Source organism: Ascaphus truei, chromosome 1, assembly GCF_040206685.1.
Source record: "Ascaphus truei isolate aAscTru1 chromosome 1, aAscTru1.hap1, whole genome shotgun sequence".
Classification (NCBI taxonomy): Eukaryota; Metazoa; Chordata; class Amphibia; order Anura; family Ascaphidae; genus Ascaphus; species Ascaphus truei.
In genome coordinates this window covers 319,089,149-319,106,460 of record NC_134483.1, presented here as the reverse complement: position 1 = coordinate 319,106,460, position 17,312 = coordinate 319,089,149, and the positions used below count along the sequence as shown (strand labels likewise).

The 17,312-nt window shown below is 42.3% G+C and overlaps 1 protein-coding gene across 5 annotated transcripts in view; it reads left to right on the top strand.

Moving 5' to 3' along the window:
* Positions 1-17,312, top strand: part of AFF1 (ALF transcription elongation factor 1) — a 165,675-nt gene that overhangs the window by 124,250 nt on the left and 24,113 nt on the right. For all 5 annotated transcript variants that reach the window (XM_075606048.1, XM_075606057.1, XM_075606083.1 and 2 more), the window contains exons 8-13: positions 344-398; positions 772-809; positions 3,572-3,725; positions 8,946-10,433; positions 13,895-13,989; positions 15,180-15,420. In XM_075606048.1, the coding sequence (XP_075462163.1) occupies positions 344-398; positions 772-809; positions 3,572-3,725; positions 8,946-10,433; positions 13,895-13,989; positions 15,180-15,420 (2,071 nt within the window). The remainder of the gene's footprint in view (positions 1-343; positions 399-771; positions 810-3,571; positions 3,726-8,945; positions 10,434-13,894; positions 13,990-15,179; positions 15,421-17,312) is intronic.

Here is a 17,312-nt window from a genome sequence, read left to right as displayed (position 1 = left end):
CAACATCCTTCTAGCAGCAGAAGGTTTTAGAATGAATGCTCAGCTCTTCTGTAAATGTAGGTATTTTGCACTCGCTATGTCACCTTATCCTAGTGTAATAGTGATAATATAGTATTTTGTGTACCTTTCTCCCTCTCCCCCCCCCCCCCCCCCTGCCTGCTGCTGTCAGATTTTCACCCCAGGACTGGCTGCATGGTTTCAAGCAGATAAGATTATATCATTTCAGGACATTGTGACCTAATGCCCTAGTCTCCTTGTGTTAGGTCTCTTTTCAAGTTGGTCCAAGCGCTGCTTAATGTTTGTATTCCTTCCCAAGCCTCATTTTCCTGTCTTTATTTCTCAGCATGCTGGAAAATGACCTCCAACTCAGTGACAGCGATAACAGCGATGAGGAAGAGGTATGCGGCATCTGTTTACTGGTTAATGTAATACATGAAGTAGAAGTAGCCGTGTTAGTCCAGCTGCGACAGCGCTGAGTAAATGAGTACTTCAGTATTAGGTGATGCCTTTTTTTATTTGGACTAACTGCTCTTCTTATAATATCAATTGTTAGTCCAAATAAAAAAAGGTATCACCGAATGCGGACGTAATGTAGTAAACACATAGAATGACAAATCTTCAAGCGATAACTCTTGAACCAGTTTCTGAACGTGCTTGCCATAGTCTCCTGCATCGCACTGCATGCCCCTGTGACAGTAGATAATGGGTTAAATCTGTTTGGTGCTTATGTCACTATTACCCTGTTTAACAAAACGTTTCCTTTTAATGCAGGTCTGTGAAAAGCCACCTTCCTCTTCTGCTCCACCAAGGTACTGCTTATGCTTCCAAACCAAACCTGAGAGCTGTTCTAAATGTCACATGTGCCAGCTATATAGATCAGTGTGAATCAGTGTATGTATGAATAACCTATGGACACGAGGGCTGGGGGTTTTGCCACGGTTCTTTTCCGAGACCTGCATTTTAGTCCGGTTTAATTTAGTGCGCGGCAATTCCGTATGGCGAGCCAGCATACTCCAATTTGATGAAATAAGATGAGAGAGGCGATTTTTCAGAATATGCTGGAGATGAAGAAAATCATGATTTTTAACACTAAACAAAAGAAAGAGTAGGACATGCTTGAGTGACAAGATACTAACTGAAGAGTTAAACTTACATAGTTTTTCAGGGGATGGCTGCGTCAAAATAGTTTGGGAGTCCCTGATTCTTGCTAGCATAATAACTGGTTCTATACATGATTTTAATCCGTTGGATGCAGTTTAGATACAAGATAATGTACCATTTTATCTTTTTTTTCACTTTATCGCACATGTTTCTGGCGGTCAGATTTTGTAGACTGTATTAAAACAGTTTGGAAGCTTTGTTGCAATTGCTGATATTGTCATATCACTTTATGAATGCACCGTCATTCACATTACTGCAGTTTAAGTGGATGACCGCTTTATCACGGGAGATCCCGTATGTACCACAACAATTACAGCAGTGCTGAATTACACTTTCGGTGTCACGGGGATGTCAAATCTTCAGCCACTATCGTTTTGTGTTGCAGAGTAACGTTAGGAGTTTGTGCAGGATATGCAACCCGATTGGATACACACATTTGGAAATGGCATTGCAAGGGATACGCTTCGGTGTGGGCTTTCTAAATATTGCTCTGAACGTGCTTGGTCTCACATACAGTGCTATTTCTGACTTCTGCACAGATAATACGCATGTAGTGTGGGGTCTTACGAGCCATGTTTAGTAAGTGGTGCTATTCCATATGACCCGTTGCAACCTATTCAACACAATGGGCCATTAAGTGTAATTTTGTGCGTCTTTTAAAATAGCACTGCTTGGTAAATCTAATCCAATATGTCTCTCTCATCAGTCTAAAAATATGAAACGGCTAATGTGGCCAAGTTCGTAGACCAAGGCGTACTTGTTTCTTTTTTTTCCGGTACAGGCAAGATCTAGATATCACATTGATCTACCTGGTTTCTATTCATGTACCCATGGCTTTAGCAAAACCTTTCCGCCCTGATTGCTGGCTGCACAGCACTCCGGTACAGCATGTCATGTATCTAGTTTCCAGACAGTGACTCATGCCCCAGCCATGACAGCATTGCCAGGGGTAACCGCTTTAATAAGGCACATTTCATAATAGCAGATGTTCATACTAGGTTCTCAGGTTTGAAAGGTGAAAAAAAGTTTCTGGCAGAGAAACCGGATCTTTTTCTTGTTCTTTTCTCAGCTTCTGCATTTAAGTGGCATCCTGATGATTGGACCTCCATCTGCATTTATCTTTTTAGAATAAAGTATTATTTGTTACACAAGGTAAACAAAGATCTTGCGTGGTGCTACATAGAAGTACGTTGTGTTAGACAGGGAAAGATACTCGGCAGCACCACCATAACGGGGAAAATAAATTGGTAATGCAACATTGAAAAACGTGTGTGCGTGAAGCCACCTGCCACCCCTATGATCCGCAAATTGAGAGTCCTAATAAATATGGGGAGGTGGACATGGCACTACCATAGTCAAGTTGACCGATCAATTGGTATGCAAATAAAATAGACTTTTATCAAATGGTTCAGAAAAAGCAACTTGGCAAGATATCCACAAGTGTATAAACGCCTGTCGTTTTTATTATGGCAGTGCTGGATCCATCTCTACGTTTATTCTGATTAGGTGTGAATTATATTCTGCAGGCACAGAGGGACCATGATTAAATGTAATGCATGAGAATAGGACAATATTTACTAAGCAGGGCTATTCTATAAAACACATTCCAGACTTTGAATGGGCCATTAAGGTGTCCTGGAATAGCACGACGAGCAAAGATCAGTCATAGTGTGTTGCACCAGATCCCAAGGAGCAGGTGCTAGGATTAAACCAGGATCCTCACATTAGAGCTCGGGCATTTAAAACTGTTCAACCACCTCGATGACGTAAATGACTGAATATAGTCCTATAGTATTTATTTTTAAAATATTTTACCAGGAAGTAATACATTGAGAGTTACCTCTAGTTTTCAAGTATGTCCTGGGCATAGAGTTAAGATGACAAATACATGGTACAAATACAAGTTACATAAGTGAACAGGGTATACATTATATACATTATATACAAGGCATAGCATGCACAGTTAGAGATAATATATATTATAGACGTATGTAGTATTCCTGCTCATGATGTAGAGACCCATATTCAGTTATCTAGTCATTAAGGGGGTTGGACAGTTTTAAATGCCCTTCGCCTTTGCACAGAGACTGCATCTTACCCCGAGCTGTGAGCTGTTCTGGGACTCGGTGCAGCTCCTTCACACTGTTTGGCTTCCACACAGATGGCTCTGATGGATTAACACTAGGGGGGTCCAATGCAGAAGCAGAGACCCCTGCAGCGCTAATCCTTTCTGTTTGAGGCGCCGCAATCGCAGCTCCAAAAACAGTAAGCCTTACTACAACTGTAGCTCAATAGTTGAAAATTCATCTTGTATGTATTTGCAGCGAGCTTTTCAGTGTGAACTTCCACAACAAATGTAAAAAATAAATAAGTCTTTCCTCTCTCCTGATTTTATCCTGTTGTGTTTCAGTGTCCAGCCGTCTCAGACCGACAGTGTGGCCTCAGCACATTCCAGCAGTGTGGTATCAGAAAGTAGCGACTCTGACAGCTCATCAGACTCTGAGAGTGAGGGCAGCTCGAGCGGTAGTGAGCGGAACCAACCACCACGAGCTCCTACGCCAGAGGTACCGTGCGTGCCAGCATGGCAATTATGTAGATCTTGAAGCCACGAGCGTTCCCCTACCAATTTCTGTTTAGGGGGGGGGGGGGGGGAGGGAGGAATTAGATGTCCACTGGGGGAAGCTTCCTTCTGGCAAGCTATTTGGTGAGGTCTTGTCACCGACAAATTCCTATCAGCAGCCGTCGTGAAGTTGACAATAGTAGTGTATTCGACTTCAAGGAGCAAGATCCCATTGATATCTGAGAACACAGATTTCCGTTTCGGGGAGACTGCAAATGAATGGCCCTTGGCATTGAATTCTCACATAAGATATGCAGGCCACTTCCAAAGTCCTACTAAGGAGAAAAAGCACTAGGGTGTGCTCAGAGAGAGAAATCCCCTGGTGGTGCACAACAAACTAAATTAACTGTAGATAATGATAGTAATAAAATGGCAGCAGTAGATCTGCAAACTTTATTCAGCACAAGATAATAAAAATAATGACGAGGTGTAGGACAATATTAATGTTAAAAATGGTGTACAGATCTTGCCCGCTATTAGCCTAGCTGATCTCTATAGCCGAGGCAATAACATGTTAACGGTCTAGGCGTAGAAACTAGAGGGAGATCGCGAGTGTTGCACCACTAAAAACTGTACACACGAGACCACGACTATTCTAAAGCTTGCCTTAAACTAGCCCGCTTACATTCTGGGTATGTGCGGGTGTAACCTGGCTAGTTTAAGGCAAGTTTCAGGCCTTTCTGCATTGACTTTCTGCATTGATTAATGACCCATAGGATTAACACAGCAGGGGTCCCTGGCAGTCCCATTCAGTTTGAATGGGACTGCCAGGGACCCCCGCTGTTAATCTGATGGGCCATTAATCAATGCAGAAATGCTGGGTCTAGTTTAAGGCAAGTTAAAGGCATGTATTCAGAATGTACCTGGGTGTACCTGGGTCTTTTTGGCGATTGCCGCTGGTTTGTGGTAGAATAGATGCAGTCTTTGCTGTAAGTGGTTCACATAGACATTTGGTATTTATTTGTGACTCCGGTTTCTGAACCAATCACTGATAGCGCACATCAGGTACTGTATAGACTCTTAGGCCAGGGTCAAAAAGACCGTGCTGAGCCGTGCTGAGGGGAAACATCATCCCTATCAGCACGGCTTTAGAAGGGAAGTGCAGGGCTGGTCACGTGACTGCCAAAGGCCAATGGGAGTCTGTGACATCGGCGCCGTGACGTGTCACGCTAGCCCCGCCTCCCACCCGGCACACAAGCGCGCTCGCTGACGCTCATGCAGGGACACGAAAAAGCTCCTGCTTGAGCAGGAGAGCATGAGCTGCTCAGCGCTCTTGTTGTCACCATGTCCGAGGCCTTAAGTGTCAGCACATAACCAACTAGCACTATCTAGCTACACTGAATAAGTTGAATTCAACCCATAATGCTGCATACACTGATCCGGAAGGCAGCACGTATTCAGTTTGAATTTGGGCTCTTTCATCACCAAGCCCCTTTAGCTGATGCATGCCCGGTTACTCATCTGTGTCCCTATGAAGGCACCTACTGTAGCTGGCTATTAATGTTCACCAAGTTTGTTCTGGCCCAAGCACACCCAGATAGAGGAGTAGGGACAGGCAGGTTAACTCAATCACATATATCAAGCAAGGGAACATCATTACTTGCAGAAGTGTTTCTTTGGGGCAACAACATACAAATAAAAAAGGGGGAAAAAGTACTGAGGGAACACTGGGACATAAGAGTAATGGAGGAGAAGGGGAGCTATGAGGGAAGTGAGCTAAATGCAAGATATAGGGATATGTATGTAGCCATGTCTGGTGGCTACCAGTCTGCCCTCCCTGTCACGCAAGTCCTGATAGATGAAGGCTGTGTCAGGCCCCCCTATCTTGGTTTACCCCTCCACATGCAGCTTCCTTGAGTGGCAGGAGTGGAGGTGTGACAGGGTCTGTATGTTTCCCAATCTGGGTACAAACCTGGTGCCCTCCCTTTCTGCACTAAGGAAGAGGCAGTTCTAAATTATAGTGAGTCTGAGTCTCTCCCCCTTTGGATAGAGACGTGCCCTCGGCCCCTAAGGGGGCTGAAGAGAAACGCCAAAGCTTCATGTCTGATAACGGGCCTATGTACCATCCAGGTCTAGGACCTGAGACAAAAGAATGTACCTGCTGTATTACCATCTGCAGTGGCTACAATAAAGTCCCTGTTTTATATACCTCCTGCCTAAGTCTACAGTCTATTGGGGGGAGAGTATGAAAGATGGGTTCCACTGCGGGGACTGTCTCCAGCCAAGCTGGAGCATGCAGTGGATGGAGGCACTTGCACCAAGAGAAGAATGAATCCTGAGACATCCAAAAGCCTGTCTTGTTATCTCCACAACATTGCAGACCTTTAGATCTCCTGCAGCCTACAGGTACCATGCACCAACTCACACCTGGTAGCCAGCCAATCTCCTAGAGAGGGGGGGGGAGGGGGGAAGCAGCCCTATAGATAAAAATCAGTGGCTGCTGGTACTAAAAGAAAGCATGCTGGTGTGGGCTGATGGGAAATTAACTGGGACAATACCACCTGGTAAAAAGGCAGGGGGTGGCTGAAGCCAAGAAACCCAACAGCTAGGCTGACGAGTGCTGGTAGCCTGAAGACGGAGAAAAAATACATTCCTGTTCCTGGACAAAGCTGCCATTAACTGTATCTCTTTACCTTTCTATTGACTAGCTTCACCTACACTCTGTATACCGGTACTCATCCGGCTAGTTATAGGGTTTAAGTGCTACTATAGCTATATTCTCATACAGTATGGGCTCTGCTTCTCCCGGTATATCAACATGGATTTTTTTTTAGTCTAGCCACCAGCCCTCATCTATTCCATTAACAGGGCTATGACAATGCATACTTGGGAATAGCAATTATGTCCGACTGACACCGCTCAATAATATCTTCCTGTTATAAGTGCGCAGATACCTCATAAACAACTCTGTGCGTATACCCCCGGCATTGACACGGATAATAGAATCACTGATAGCGCACGCTGGTTATGATATCGCCTCCATACATGTTAGCACAAATTAACTCGCACTACCTAGCTATGTTGAGCATGTTAATTCCAACCTATAACACTGCATACACAGACCCGGCCCAGACATGGAAAGCAGCGCGTTTTCATTTTTGAATTTGGACTCTTACATCAATGAAGCCCTTCTAGCTGATACATGCCCAGCTATACATATGTGTCCCCATTAAGACACATACCGGAGCTAGCTATAAACCTTCACTAAGCTGTCATTAGGCTATATTCTATACAAGAATTTAAAACTGTGCCTGAATTGATAAATGGAAATATTTAGAGACAAGTGGCACAGTATCATTTAAAATTGCTACTTTGACACATGTACAAACATACCTGATACAGTATCAAGTTTAGAGGCACTACTGTTTGTCTCATGAGTTCACAGAAACATCTTCTGTACACGTCAGTATATTTGTCCACACTGATGTGATACTTAAAGGAGCCGTACCAGGTACACTCTCCTCCAGAACAACTAATCAAGGACTATCAAGATGTACAGTAACCTATACCAGCGGTGCGCAAACTCCCCGCGCTGTGCCCCCCTACCTTCTCTCCTTGGTTGCGCCCCCCCCTCGCCTTTAATGTTGCGTCAACTGACGCTGCGGGGTCAAGTGCCATCACTTGACGACGCGTCTCAATGGCAGCGGGCGTCATTTGGCGCATGACTGGAGCCGGGTAAGTAAGTAAGAGGAGGGCCAGTGGAAAGGTTTGCCTGTGGAGAAAGTTACACATATAAGGTGTCCTTTAATTACCATGTACAGCAGTCTGTATTATTATTTTTTCCTGTTAATCATACCTGGTTTTGAGAGTTCAAATACATCAACCATATTTATTACACCCTTTGTATGTGCAAAAGGATCTGCGTTTCCTACTGTAGTGCCGACGATTATTCTATCACAAACCAGTGGCAATCGCCAAAAAGACCCAGGTACATGCTGGGTCGTGTTTAAGGCAAGTTTAAGGCATTTCTGCATTGACTAATGGCCCATCAGATTAACAGCGGGGGTCCCTGGCAGTCCCATTCAAACTGAATGGGACTGCCAGGGACCCCTGCTGTGTTAATCCGATGGGTCATTAGTCAATGCAGAAATGCCTTAAACTACCAAGGTTACACCCAGCATGTAACCGGGCTAGTTTAAGGCAAGCCTTAGAATACTTGTTGTCTCGTCTGTACATGAAGAAGTAGAAAGGGGTTCTCCTGTTGACGGTGACAGTCCTATAATCCCTACTCAATACTTTGCAATCCTTGCAAGGCTCTGCTTCTTGCCGCCATGCGGTTCTTAATTTAGAGCTGCATAACACAGTGATCTCCATCTCCTTAAGTATCCGCTTATGCTGGTCAGCATGAGTTTATCATAGTGACTGAGAGTCAGATCATCTGACGGGTCAAGCTCTTTCTAAAAGATCACAGGCTGTTCTGGATGATGTCCTGTTACACATCACTTCAAATGTCATCCCTGCTCGTTATCCATCAGCTGGTCCAGCCAGAGTGCCACTTTCTTCCTCACTATGCATGTAGAAGTTGTTGTTCTTTCACTGGAGGTCCTGTAGCTTTCTCTTTCTACAGTTTCTTGGACTTTCAATCACTTGTGGGGAGGGTGGCGTGGTAAATGGCAAAATGCTTTTCACATTGTGGTATAAGATTGTATTACCCCCTATTAAATGTTGAGTTAATTATCTATAATATTGCTAAACATCTATACATTATTATTTATTATAAAAATTTTTTTTTTTATAAATATATATATTTATTTCCTCGTAAAATATTTTTATAATAAATATAAATTTATCCATATATAGATATAGATAAAATATTTTTATAATAAATATATGTGGATATATATTTCTATTTATTACCTCGAAAAATATTTTTATAATATATAGATATATATTTATTATAAAAATATTTTACGAGGAAATATATATATATATATATATATGTATATATGTATATGTATATATATCTATCTCTCTCGTAACAGTGGCTCTCCAGCCTCTCCTCAGCGACCACCTGTAACCAAGACATTTGCTCACAGATAAATTTATCAGATTTGCATGTGAATAAGGTATTGGTTGGTTACACAAAAACTTGGTCTTGCAGAGCCTATCATTTTATATATATAAATATGTTATATTCTGCTAACTTCTTTTTATTGTATTGCAGCCTGATCCCCCCTTGGCAAATAAATGGCAGTTGGATAACTGGCTGCCTAAGGCAAGCCAACCCGCAGCAGCGACAGAAAACCATAACGTCGTGGACCATGAGCAACAAAGTCACCAGGAGAGTAAGGAAGACGGAAGTAGCTGCTGCTCTCCTCATGAGTCTCCAAAAACTAAGGAGCCTCACATCAAAAAGGCTCCACGGACTTTTCAGGAAGAAATTCGCAACAAAGCAGCCTGCTCAAAGTCCCCTGTGGTCAGCGAAACGGTCACTCCCAGGCAGACCGTAGGCATAAAGCAGCCCAGGAAATCTGTGAAGGCTTTGGTACAGGAAGAGCCAAAAGGAGGTCTTAAAGTGGAAACTGAACCTGTGCCTTACAGGCCCAGAGAAGGAGGCCTTCGGGTGGAAACTGAGCCCACACCTCACAGGCGCAGACAAGCAGGCCTTAAAGTGGAAACTGAGCCCACGCCTTACAGGCCCAGAGAAGGAGGCCTTAAAGTGGAAACTGAGCCCACGCCTTACAGGCCCAGAGAAGAAGGCCTTAAAGTGGAAACTGAGCCTGCCCCTTACAGGCCCAGAGAAGGAGGCCTTAAAGTGGAAACTGAACCTGCGCCTTACAGGCCCAGAGAAGGAGGCCTTAAAGTGGAAACTGAGCCTGCCCCTTACAGGCCCAGAGAAGGAGGCCTTAAAGTGGAAACTGAGCCTGCGCCTTACAGGCCCAGAGAAGGAGGCCTTAAATTGGAAACTGAGCCTGCGCCTTACAGGCCCAGAGAAGGAGGCCTTAAATTGGAAACTGAGCCTGCGCCTTACAGGCCAAGAGAAGGAGGCCTTAAAGTGGAAACTGAGCCTGCACCTTACAGGCCCAGAGAAGGAGGCCTTAAATTGGAAACTGAGCCCGCACCATACAGACCCAGAGAAGGAGGCCTTAAATTGGAAACTGAGCCCGCACCTTACAGGCCCAGAGAACAGCCTTCCAAAGAGAAGCCAACGGTGAAAACGAAAGGGAGGACAAAAGCAAGCAATAGTAAGGAACCAAAATCGAGCACTGCACAGCCCACTGAAAAGAAGAAGCACAGGAGCTCCCATCACGGGGCCAATAAAACTTGTTCAGACACTCAGTCAGGCAAGAGTCACTTAGCTGAGCCCCATCCAAAATGCCCCCATAGCCCACAGGTCAAAAGTCAGAGCAAAGCCAACCATAGGACTAATATAACTCACCCTGCAGTTGTTGTGTGTGAGGACCTCCACAGGGAAAAAGTGTTAATACCCATTGGGGACAACCGGTTGTTGCCGCTGAGGGACATCCATAGGACTCGCGCTCTAGTTGTTAAAATAGAATTGTCGCTGCTCTCCAGAGTCCCATGGACATCTGGGAAAATTAGTCAGCCGAAAAGCAAGAAAGGGAGCAGCCAGCAACTTCATTGCAAGAGGAAGGAGGAGCCTGAGAAGAAACAGACACAAAACCACAGCATTGAGCACAAAAAGAGAAAGGTGAGGAGGGTGGAGTCCTAAATGTATCAGACAAATGGAACCTTAGCACAATGATATGTAAGAGTCTGCTTACCTGCTTCATTTGAAAAATGGTTTGTTTCTCAGCCTCTGAATTCTGCCACTATTGGCCCAAACCTCAACTGCAAGTTTAACAAAAAATGTCAGCGATAAACTAGTACAGTTGTATCTGTTCTTTTAAAGAGGCAGGTACACATAGCAAGCAGAAATATTTTTAAACCATCTGTCCTAAAGTAACGTTCTCACTTATTTATTCCCTGTGAAATATGAATAGGTTTCTATTTTTGTTCTGGTGTTGGATAGTTTTTAAGGCTGCAGTGTATTGACATGTGCAGTGATGCAGGTCAGCTTGATTTAGTCTGGTAGTCTTTCAATACACAACCAAAAGTGTAAAGCTCGCTCCTAAATATTAGATATATAATACTAAAGTGAAAACTTAAGTAATTAAAGTGAATAATTACTGACACAAAACTTCAACACACGTGAATAGAAGTGCTAAAATGTGTAAAAAATAAATACATAAAAATGCAGCTCTAAAACCCTATTGAGAATTTCATCACCTGAAATTAAAAAATGTAAAATAAACATTAATATAGTGCAATATGTTCCTACTGTGATAATAATATGAAGGAATCAGAGTATTATACACACATTTCACTATGGTAAAAAGCTTATCCAAATCACATAGAGGAATTGATGGAATTTGAGATCAGCTCAAGGAATATGTATTCCCAGAAAATATCTCCATCTTATCAGAGATGTATTGCAGTGGATCTCAAAAGAAGAGAGTGCAGACACTACAAAAATGTTTATCTATAAAATTATAAAATGTAAGACACAATCAGATGTACACTTACAATATATCAATTAAATATGCGCATGTAAGTAAAAAGAACAGTATAGGTGGTTCAGTGTCTTATCAATCTCAGCGCTGTACATTCCGGTGTCTCTCGTGAAAACCCTTTACATCTCTTCCGGTGTCAGAACTTCCAGTTACGAATAGTGAAGAGAAGAACAGGGTCGTGTCTCGGAAAGAACACTGCAGCCACCTTGACACTACGTGTTTCGCTTTCCCAGCTTTGTCAGGACTCATATTCATGAATGTTTCTAATCCTTCTTTAAATGGCCCTCATTGAGCTCTCACTTGTGGGTCATTTAGTTGGGAATACATCTAGTTGAACTCATGAATACATACATTGTACTAAATGGATGATTACATTTGTAAGCAGTAATATTATGAATCTATTTATTTACTGGAATACATACAGTATATTAATAACACATATACCTATAAAGGAAATTATGACAATATACCACCTCTTCAAAAAATTATTATGGTACCATACATATACTAAAATCTATTGAAATGTATCAATTGAATATACACTGGAATTATACAAATTGTAACACTAAATGCAACAATATACATTGGTACATAACTATGCACATTTATCAAATGTGACTACAAATGTATCTTTAATTACACATATTACTTTAGCAAAAAGAGAAACAAAGTATTAATAGAAAATATTGGTGTAAGAATCTTACAATTTATCAAGATGCACTACTTTTGTAAAATACAAACGGACAACATTGCAATTGCTACACAGTAAATCATGTTTAGTGCGAGGATTGCAAATACGTCCCAAATTGCCTATGGATGCAAATAACGATCATGATATCTGAGAAAGGGGGCCTAAAATATTATACAAGAAAGGCCTCTGTCATTAAGGCTTCCTGGAGCCAGCAACTTTAGTTTGCAATTTAATCGTCCTATTACCCCTCTCCAATTTGGGCCATGTGTTCCCCAGGAATCCTTGATTATTTAACGTAGACCAGAGGCTCTATTTCTCTACAAAAGATACATATTCTCGAGTAGCTGCGTATATACAGGAGACGGTCTATTTTAAGTGTGTAAAAGCCAAGATCTAAAATACATGGATTGAATATTTGATTGTTTTAGTTTTTCTGCAGTGTCTGTGACAAGTTTGATAAGTCATGTTTTATATGGTGTAAAGGACTTGACCAATTCTATCTCTGTGCATACATTGATATTCTGCTGTTATTCTGCATTAGGTAAACCACTCTACAAATGTACTATGGAATAAGATATTGCACACAAATGTGTTATTATACAAAAACAAGGCGCACAACGCACATAGTGAAGTAAAGTAAAATTATGTTGTTTTACTAAAAAGTTAAAGGTTCTGTGTACATCAATTGAGAATAAAACAGGCAATTGGTTAGTGGGGTTACCACATGGTGAATCAACTGGAACGTTGTACAGCTCTTCAGTGGAGGCAGTTCAGGCAGCGGGAACACATCCGTATTCAGCCAGTAGAGAAACCTCCGTGGAGGCTTGTGGCACACTCCGCTCGTCCGAGTGTTGACAGGTGGTATATCCGGTGAATAGTCCCGTTACGGAGTTTTCTGTACTCTGTGAGTCCCACACGCCCACCTGGAGCACTACCAGTGCGTCGCTCTGCTCCGTGATGCGCCTGCCGGTGACGTAATGGGATTCTCCTCCCCTCCGGAGTATGGAGGAAAGTCCAGGGCAGCGTCAGACACGTAGAGCAGCGGGTGATAGTGAGGGGGCAGGTAGGGATTAGGGAGCTCCTTCTCCAGACCTTGGTGCTGTGCCAAGCACTCGGTTTCCCTCCCTGCCCCCTCACTATCACCCGCTGCTCTACGTGTCTGACGCTGCCCTGGACTTTCCTCCATACTTCGGAGGGGAGGAGAATCCCATTACGTCACCGGCAGGCGCACCACGGAGCAGAGCGACGCACTGGTAGTGCTCCAGGTGGGCGAGTGGGACTCACGGAGTTTTCTGTACTCTGTAACGGGACTATTCACCTGATATACCACCTGTCAACACTGGGACGAGCGGAGTGTGCCACAAGGCTCCACGAAGGTTCCTCTACTGGCCGGGTACGGATGTGTTCCCGCTGCCTGAACTGCCTCCACTGAAGAGCTGTACAACGTTCCAGTTGACTCACCGTGTGGTAACCCCACTAACCAATTGCCTGTTTTATTCTCAATTGATGTACGCAGAACCTTTAACTTTTTAGTAAAACAACATAATTTTACTTTACTTCACTATGTGCATTGTGCGCCTTGTTTGTGTATCGTTTCTCCAATAGCTGGGTTGTCGAGCCACCCCGTCATGAAGGCTGCAGACGCATCATAGTGACCTCCAATACAAGGCTTAATCACTCCAAATTGTGTCACTGTCGGCACGTGTTTTTACGTGGGACTATGTTCTAGTTGTGCACTGATCACCTTTTTTTCCAAATGTGTTATTAGTTGTGCTCAGCAAACCTTGCCACTAGTTCTTTATCTGACTGGTTAAATCTGTCTGTCTTTCTGTGTGTATGTCTAGACTCTCTCCCCATCATTATTATTTTTTTCTGTCTTTTTATTTCATTTTTTACAATACTATGTAGGTGGAAAAGGCTGATAAAAATGGAACACACAAGAAAATGAAGTTGGAGAAGGAAGAAAAATTATCTTCAAATCACAAAGAATCGTCCAGTTTAAAGTGAGTGTGTCAAATGGGATTTTTTTATTTTTTTTTAAATTTTGTTTCTTGATGTAATGTGATCATTTTCTTCACTGTCTCGTACGTGTATAATTTACAGCTGCCTAGCTGTAACAGCTCACTGGGAGTTGTTATGAAGGTAGGCAAAGTTGACACACGATGACCAACAGTTACTAGATTCTTCAAATAAACGTGGTTATACTGTTCTCTCCTGTCTGAACGTACGGTCTCTCTTCCCTACTGCTGATGGAGGGAGCCACATGTATATTTTTTTTAGAAAGTAAACATTTTTTTTCTATCCTTTTTTTTTGTTTTTCTGAGATTTTTTTTTTGTTGTTGTTGTTGCTAAAACTGGCTCTCGTAATCTATGCCCACACCTTGCAGGTTAGAACTGGGCACACTTATCTATTAATAAATACACTGCCATCTCATTGTGAGATTTGAGAAGTCTAGCGAGCTTATGTTGATTAGTTCTGCTGTGATTGGTGGGGGCCCTTACATTTCATCCTCCATGCTGAATAGGAATGCGATACTAGTTTAACTCCCCTTCCAAGATGATGGACGCTTTCTGTCTTTTCACCTCTCCTTGGACCAAAGTTTCCCCTTTTCACGCCACTAAGAACCATGATCTCTCCGTGGTGGTTCTCTTATCTTTTGCATTACATAATGGCCATCCGTTAACTGAGTGCAAACATTGCTTTGTACCCCGAGAATGGAAACCAAAATTAGGACTAACCTTGGTGGTCCTATTTTGTTCTGATGTGGGTGTCTTTTGGCCAATGTTAGTGATATATTGGCTACTGTATTTACTTAAATACTTCAGTGTCCAAAGATTAAAAAAAAAAATGTTACTCCTAGTTTTTGTGCACTTAACCTGTTGGTTTTAGGATAGGCTTTAGGCAATGAATATTGCTTTAACTGAAGTGAGAAATTTGGGAACACCTATTCATGATCTCATTTAATAGGCATCACCAGCAATAAGCTTTGTGTTCTGTCAGCTATAATTTTCTTGAAAACTAGTTTCAGAAAGTCCCCAATTCCCTTGTGGTTGGTGAGAGCCCGTGGTTTTGATTACAATTGCAACTCGTACTACGAAGGTTTTATTTTTATTTTGTTGTCAATCTTTTTATTGTTGGGTGGGTAGAAAAGATAAAAAGCCAAATATTTATTAAACTCCAAATTCCTCCCAGGGTGCCAAAAAAATCCTCGGAGAACCTTCACAAGGAGCATCGGCAGCCGAAAACAATGTCTCCAGCACCGCACGCGCATACGAAACCAGAGAAGCTTGCACAGAAGAGACGGCCCAGCGGGAGCAGCACCTGCAGCCAGCAGTCTACAGCGAGTAGTAACAAAAGCAGTCACAAAGAGCCCTCCTCTTCCAAGCACAGGAAAGTGGAAGAGAAGCACACGGAACACTTAAAGAGCAACAAGGTACATGCCCATTGCCCGAAATGCAACACATTTCTCTATGAAGAGCCTTTTGAGTGGGTTTCTGCTGAAGTGAATACCATCTAGTATATTTTGCTGACATTTGCACACAAGGGTAATGCACAACAGGAGGGTTGCTGTGTTGGTTTGGTATCTGTACATGTTTTTTTACGTTTATTCCGTAAAATGTAAGATTTGCTGTAGCTCGCAAATTCTTTATTACACGACACAGAATGATGTGACCCGAAAGTGGCACAAAATAGAAGTTTTAACATTGGTTTGGGGATTTTTGTGTATTTTGATTAGAACTGAACAATTACCTGGCACTTTCTTTACAGGAAAAGTTTTTGAAATGTAAATGTTTAAAGTAATGGAGCTTTTGCATCACTTTAGGAGGAAGCGCGTGTGACGTGTGTATGTTTGTACATACGTGTGTGTGTGTGTGTGTGTGTATATATTTTTTTTTATATATAAATATCTCAAAAATGAATAGCGTTCTGTGGCTAACTAAATGCTTTTATTTGTGCGAGCTTTCGAGATACACTGATCTCTTCTTCCAGCAATGTTACATTGAATAAAGCAAGTAAGGATTATATATATATATATATATATATATATATATATATATTGACAAATGCGGTTGCCCGGGGCGACTGCATTGTGGCCGCTGTCGACTGCTCACCTGCGGCGGTGACACTAGGCGTCTCCCGGTCTCCTCCGTTTTGATCTTTAAAATCATGTTTTTCTCCTCCAGCACTATCCAAAATGGCCACGGCGCGTTGCCATGGTAATGGGACGCTGCGTGATAGAGGGTCCCTTTGCCATGGTGCCATATGACACCGCGCAGCCATTTTGAATAGTGCTGCAGTAGAAAAACGTGTGTGTGTGTGTGTATATATGTATATATATATATATATATATATATATATCTGTGTGTGTGTGTATGTATATGTATATATATATATATATATATATATGTATATGTATGTATATATATATATATATATATATATATATATATATATATATATATATATATATATATACATATACACGCACACTTGCGTATACATATCCATTTATTCATCCAGACATGCATAGATATCATTGGATGATATGCCACCGGGGTGTTTTTTTCGTTTACCTTTCTCTGGATCAATATACTGGAAGTATAGATCTAGGATATATACACACACACACACACACACACACACACTGTAGATATGTACAGGCAGTCCTTGATTATCCAACGGAATCCGTTCTGGAAGTAGCGTTGGATAGTGAAACCGTTGTAAAGTGAGTCCCATGTTGATCAGTGGCGGTGAGTGTTGGATAACGCATTCCGGCGTCGGAAAACGGCCCATAGGGTGGCATTATAAAGCGTTGGATATGCCATTCGTTGTAAAGTGAAACGTTGGATAGCGAGGACTACCTGTATATGTATGTATGTATGTATGTATGTATGTATGTATGTTATGGTGGTTGAAAAAGGTGACAAATAACCATCCACTGTAAAGCATATAGCAAGTAAAAATATCACTTGTGAGCACATTCACATGTCTTAGACAGGTCTGCAACCCTGCTTTTCACCATTATCACCAAGCATACAGTGCTTCCACTGCAGTAAGGGATTCTGGGAAATGACATGCAAATGAGAACACAGTGTCACCTTTTGCCTCAAATCCATTTTTACATGGAACACTTATAAGCTAATGCTTGCTGCATTAGACAGCTTTCAGCACAGCCTGGGTTTTGATGCACAGCCAGTAAACCTATTCACAGACAGCTGTTTCGACCTTTTGGGTCTCATAGGTGTGCGGCTGGTTGTACTGGCTTTGCAATTTAAGGCTGGGTAGGTTTCACCACATTTAGATGTCATTTGCATGTAATTTCCC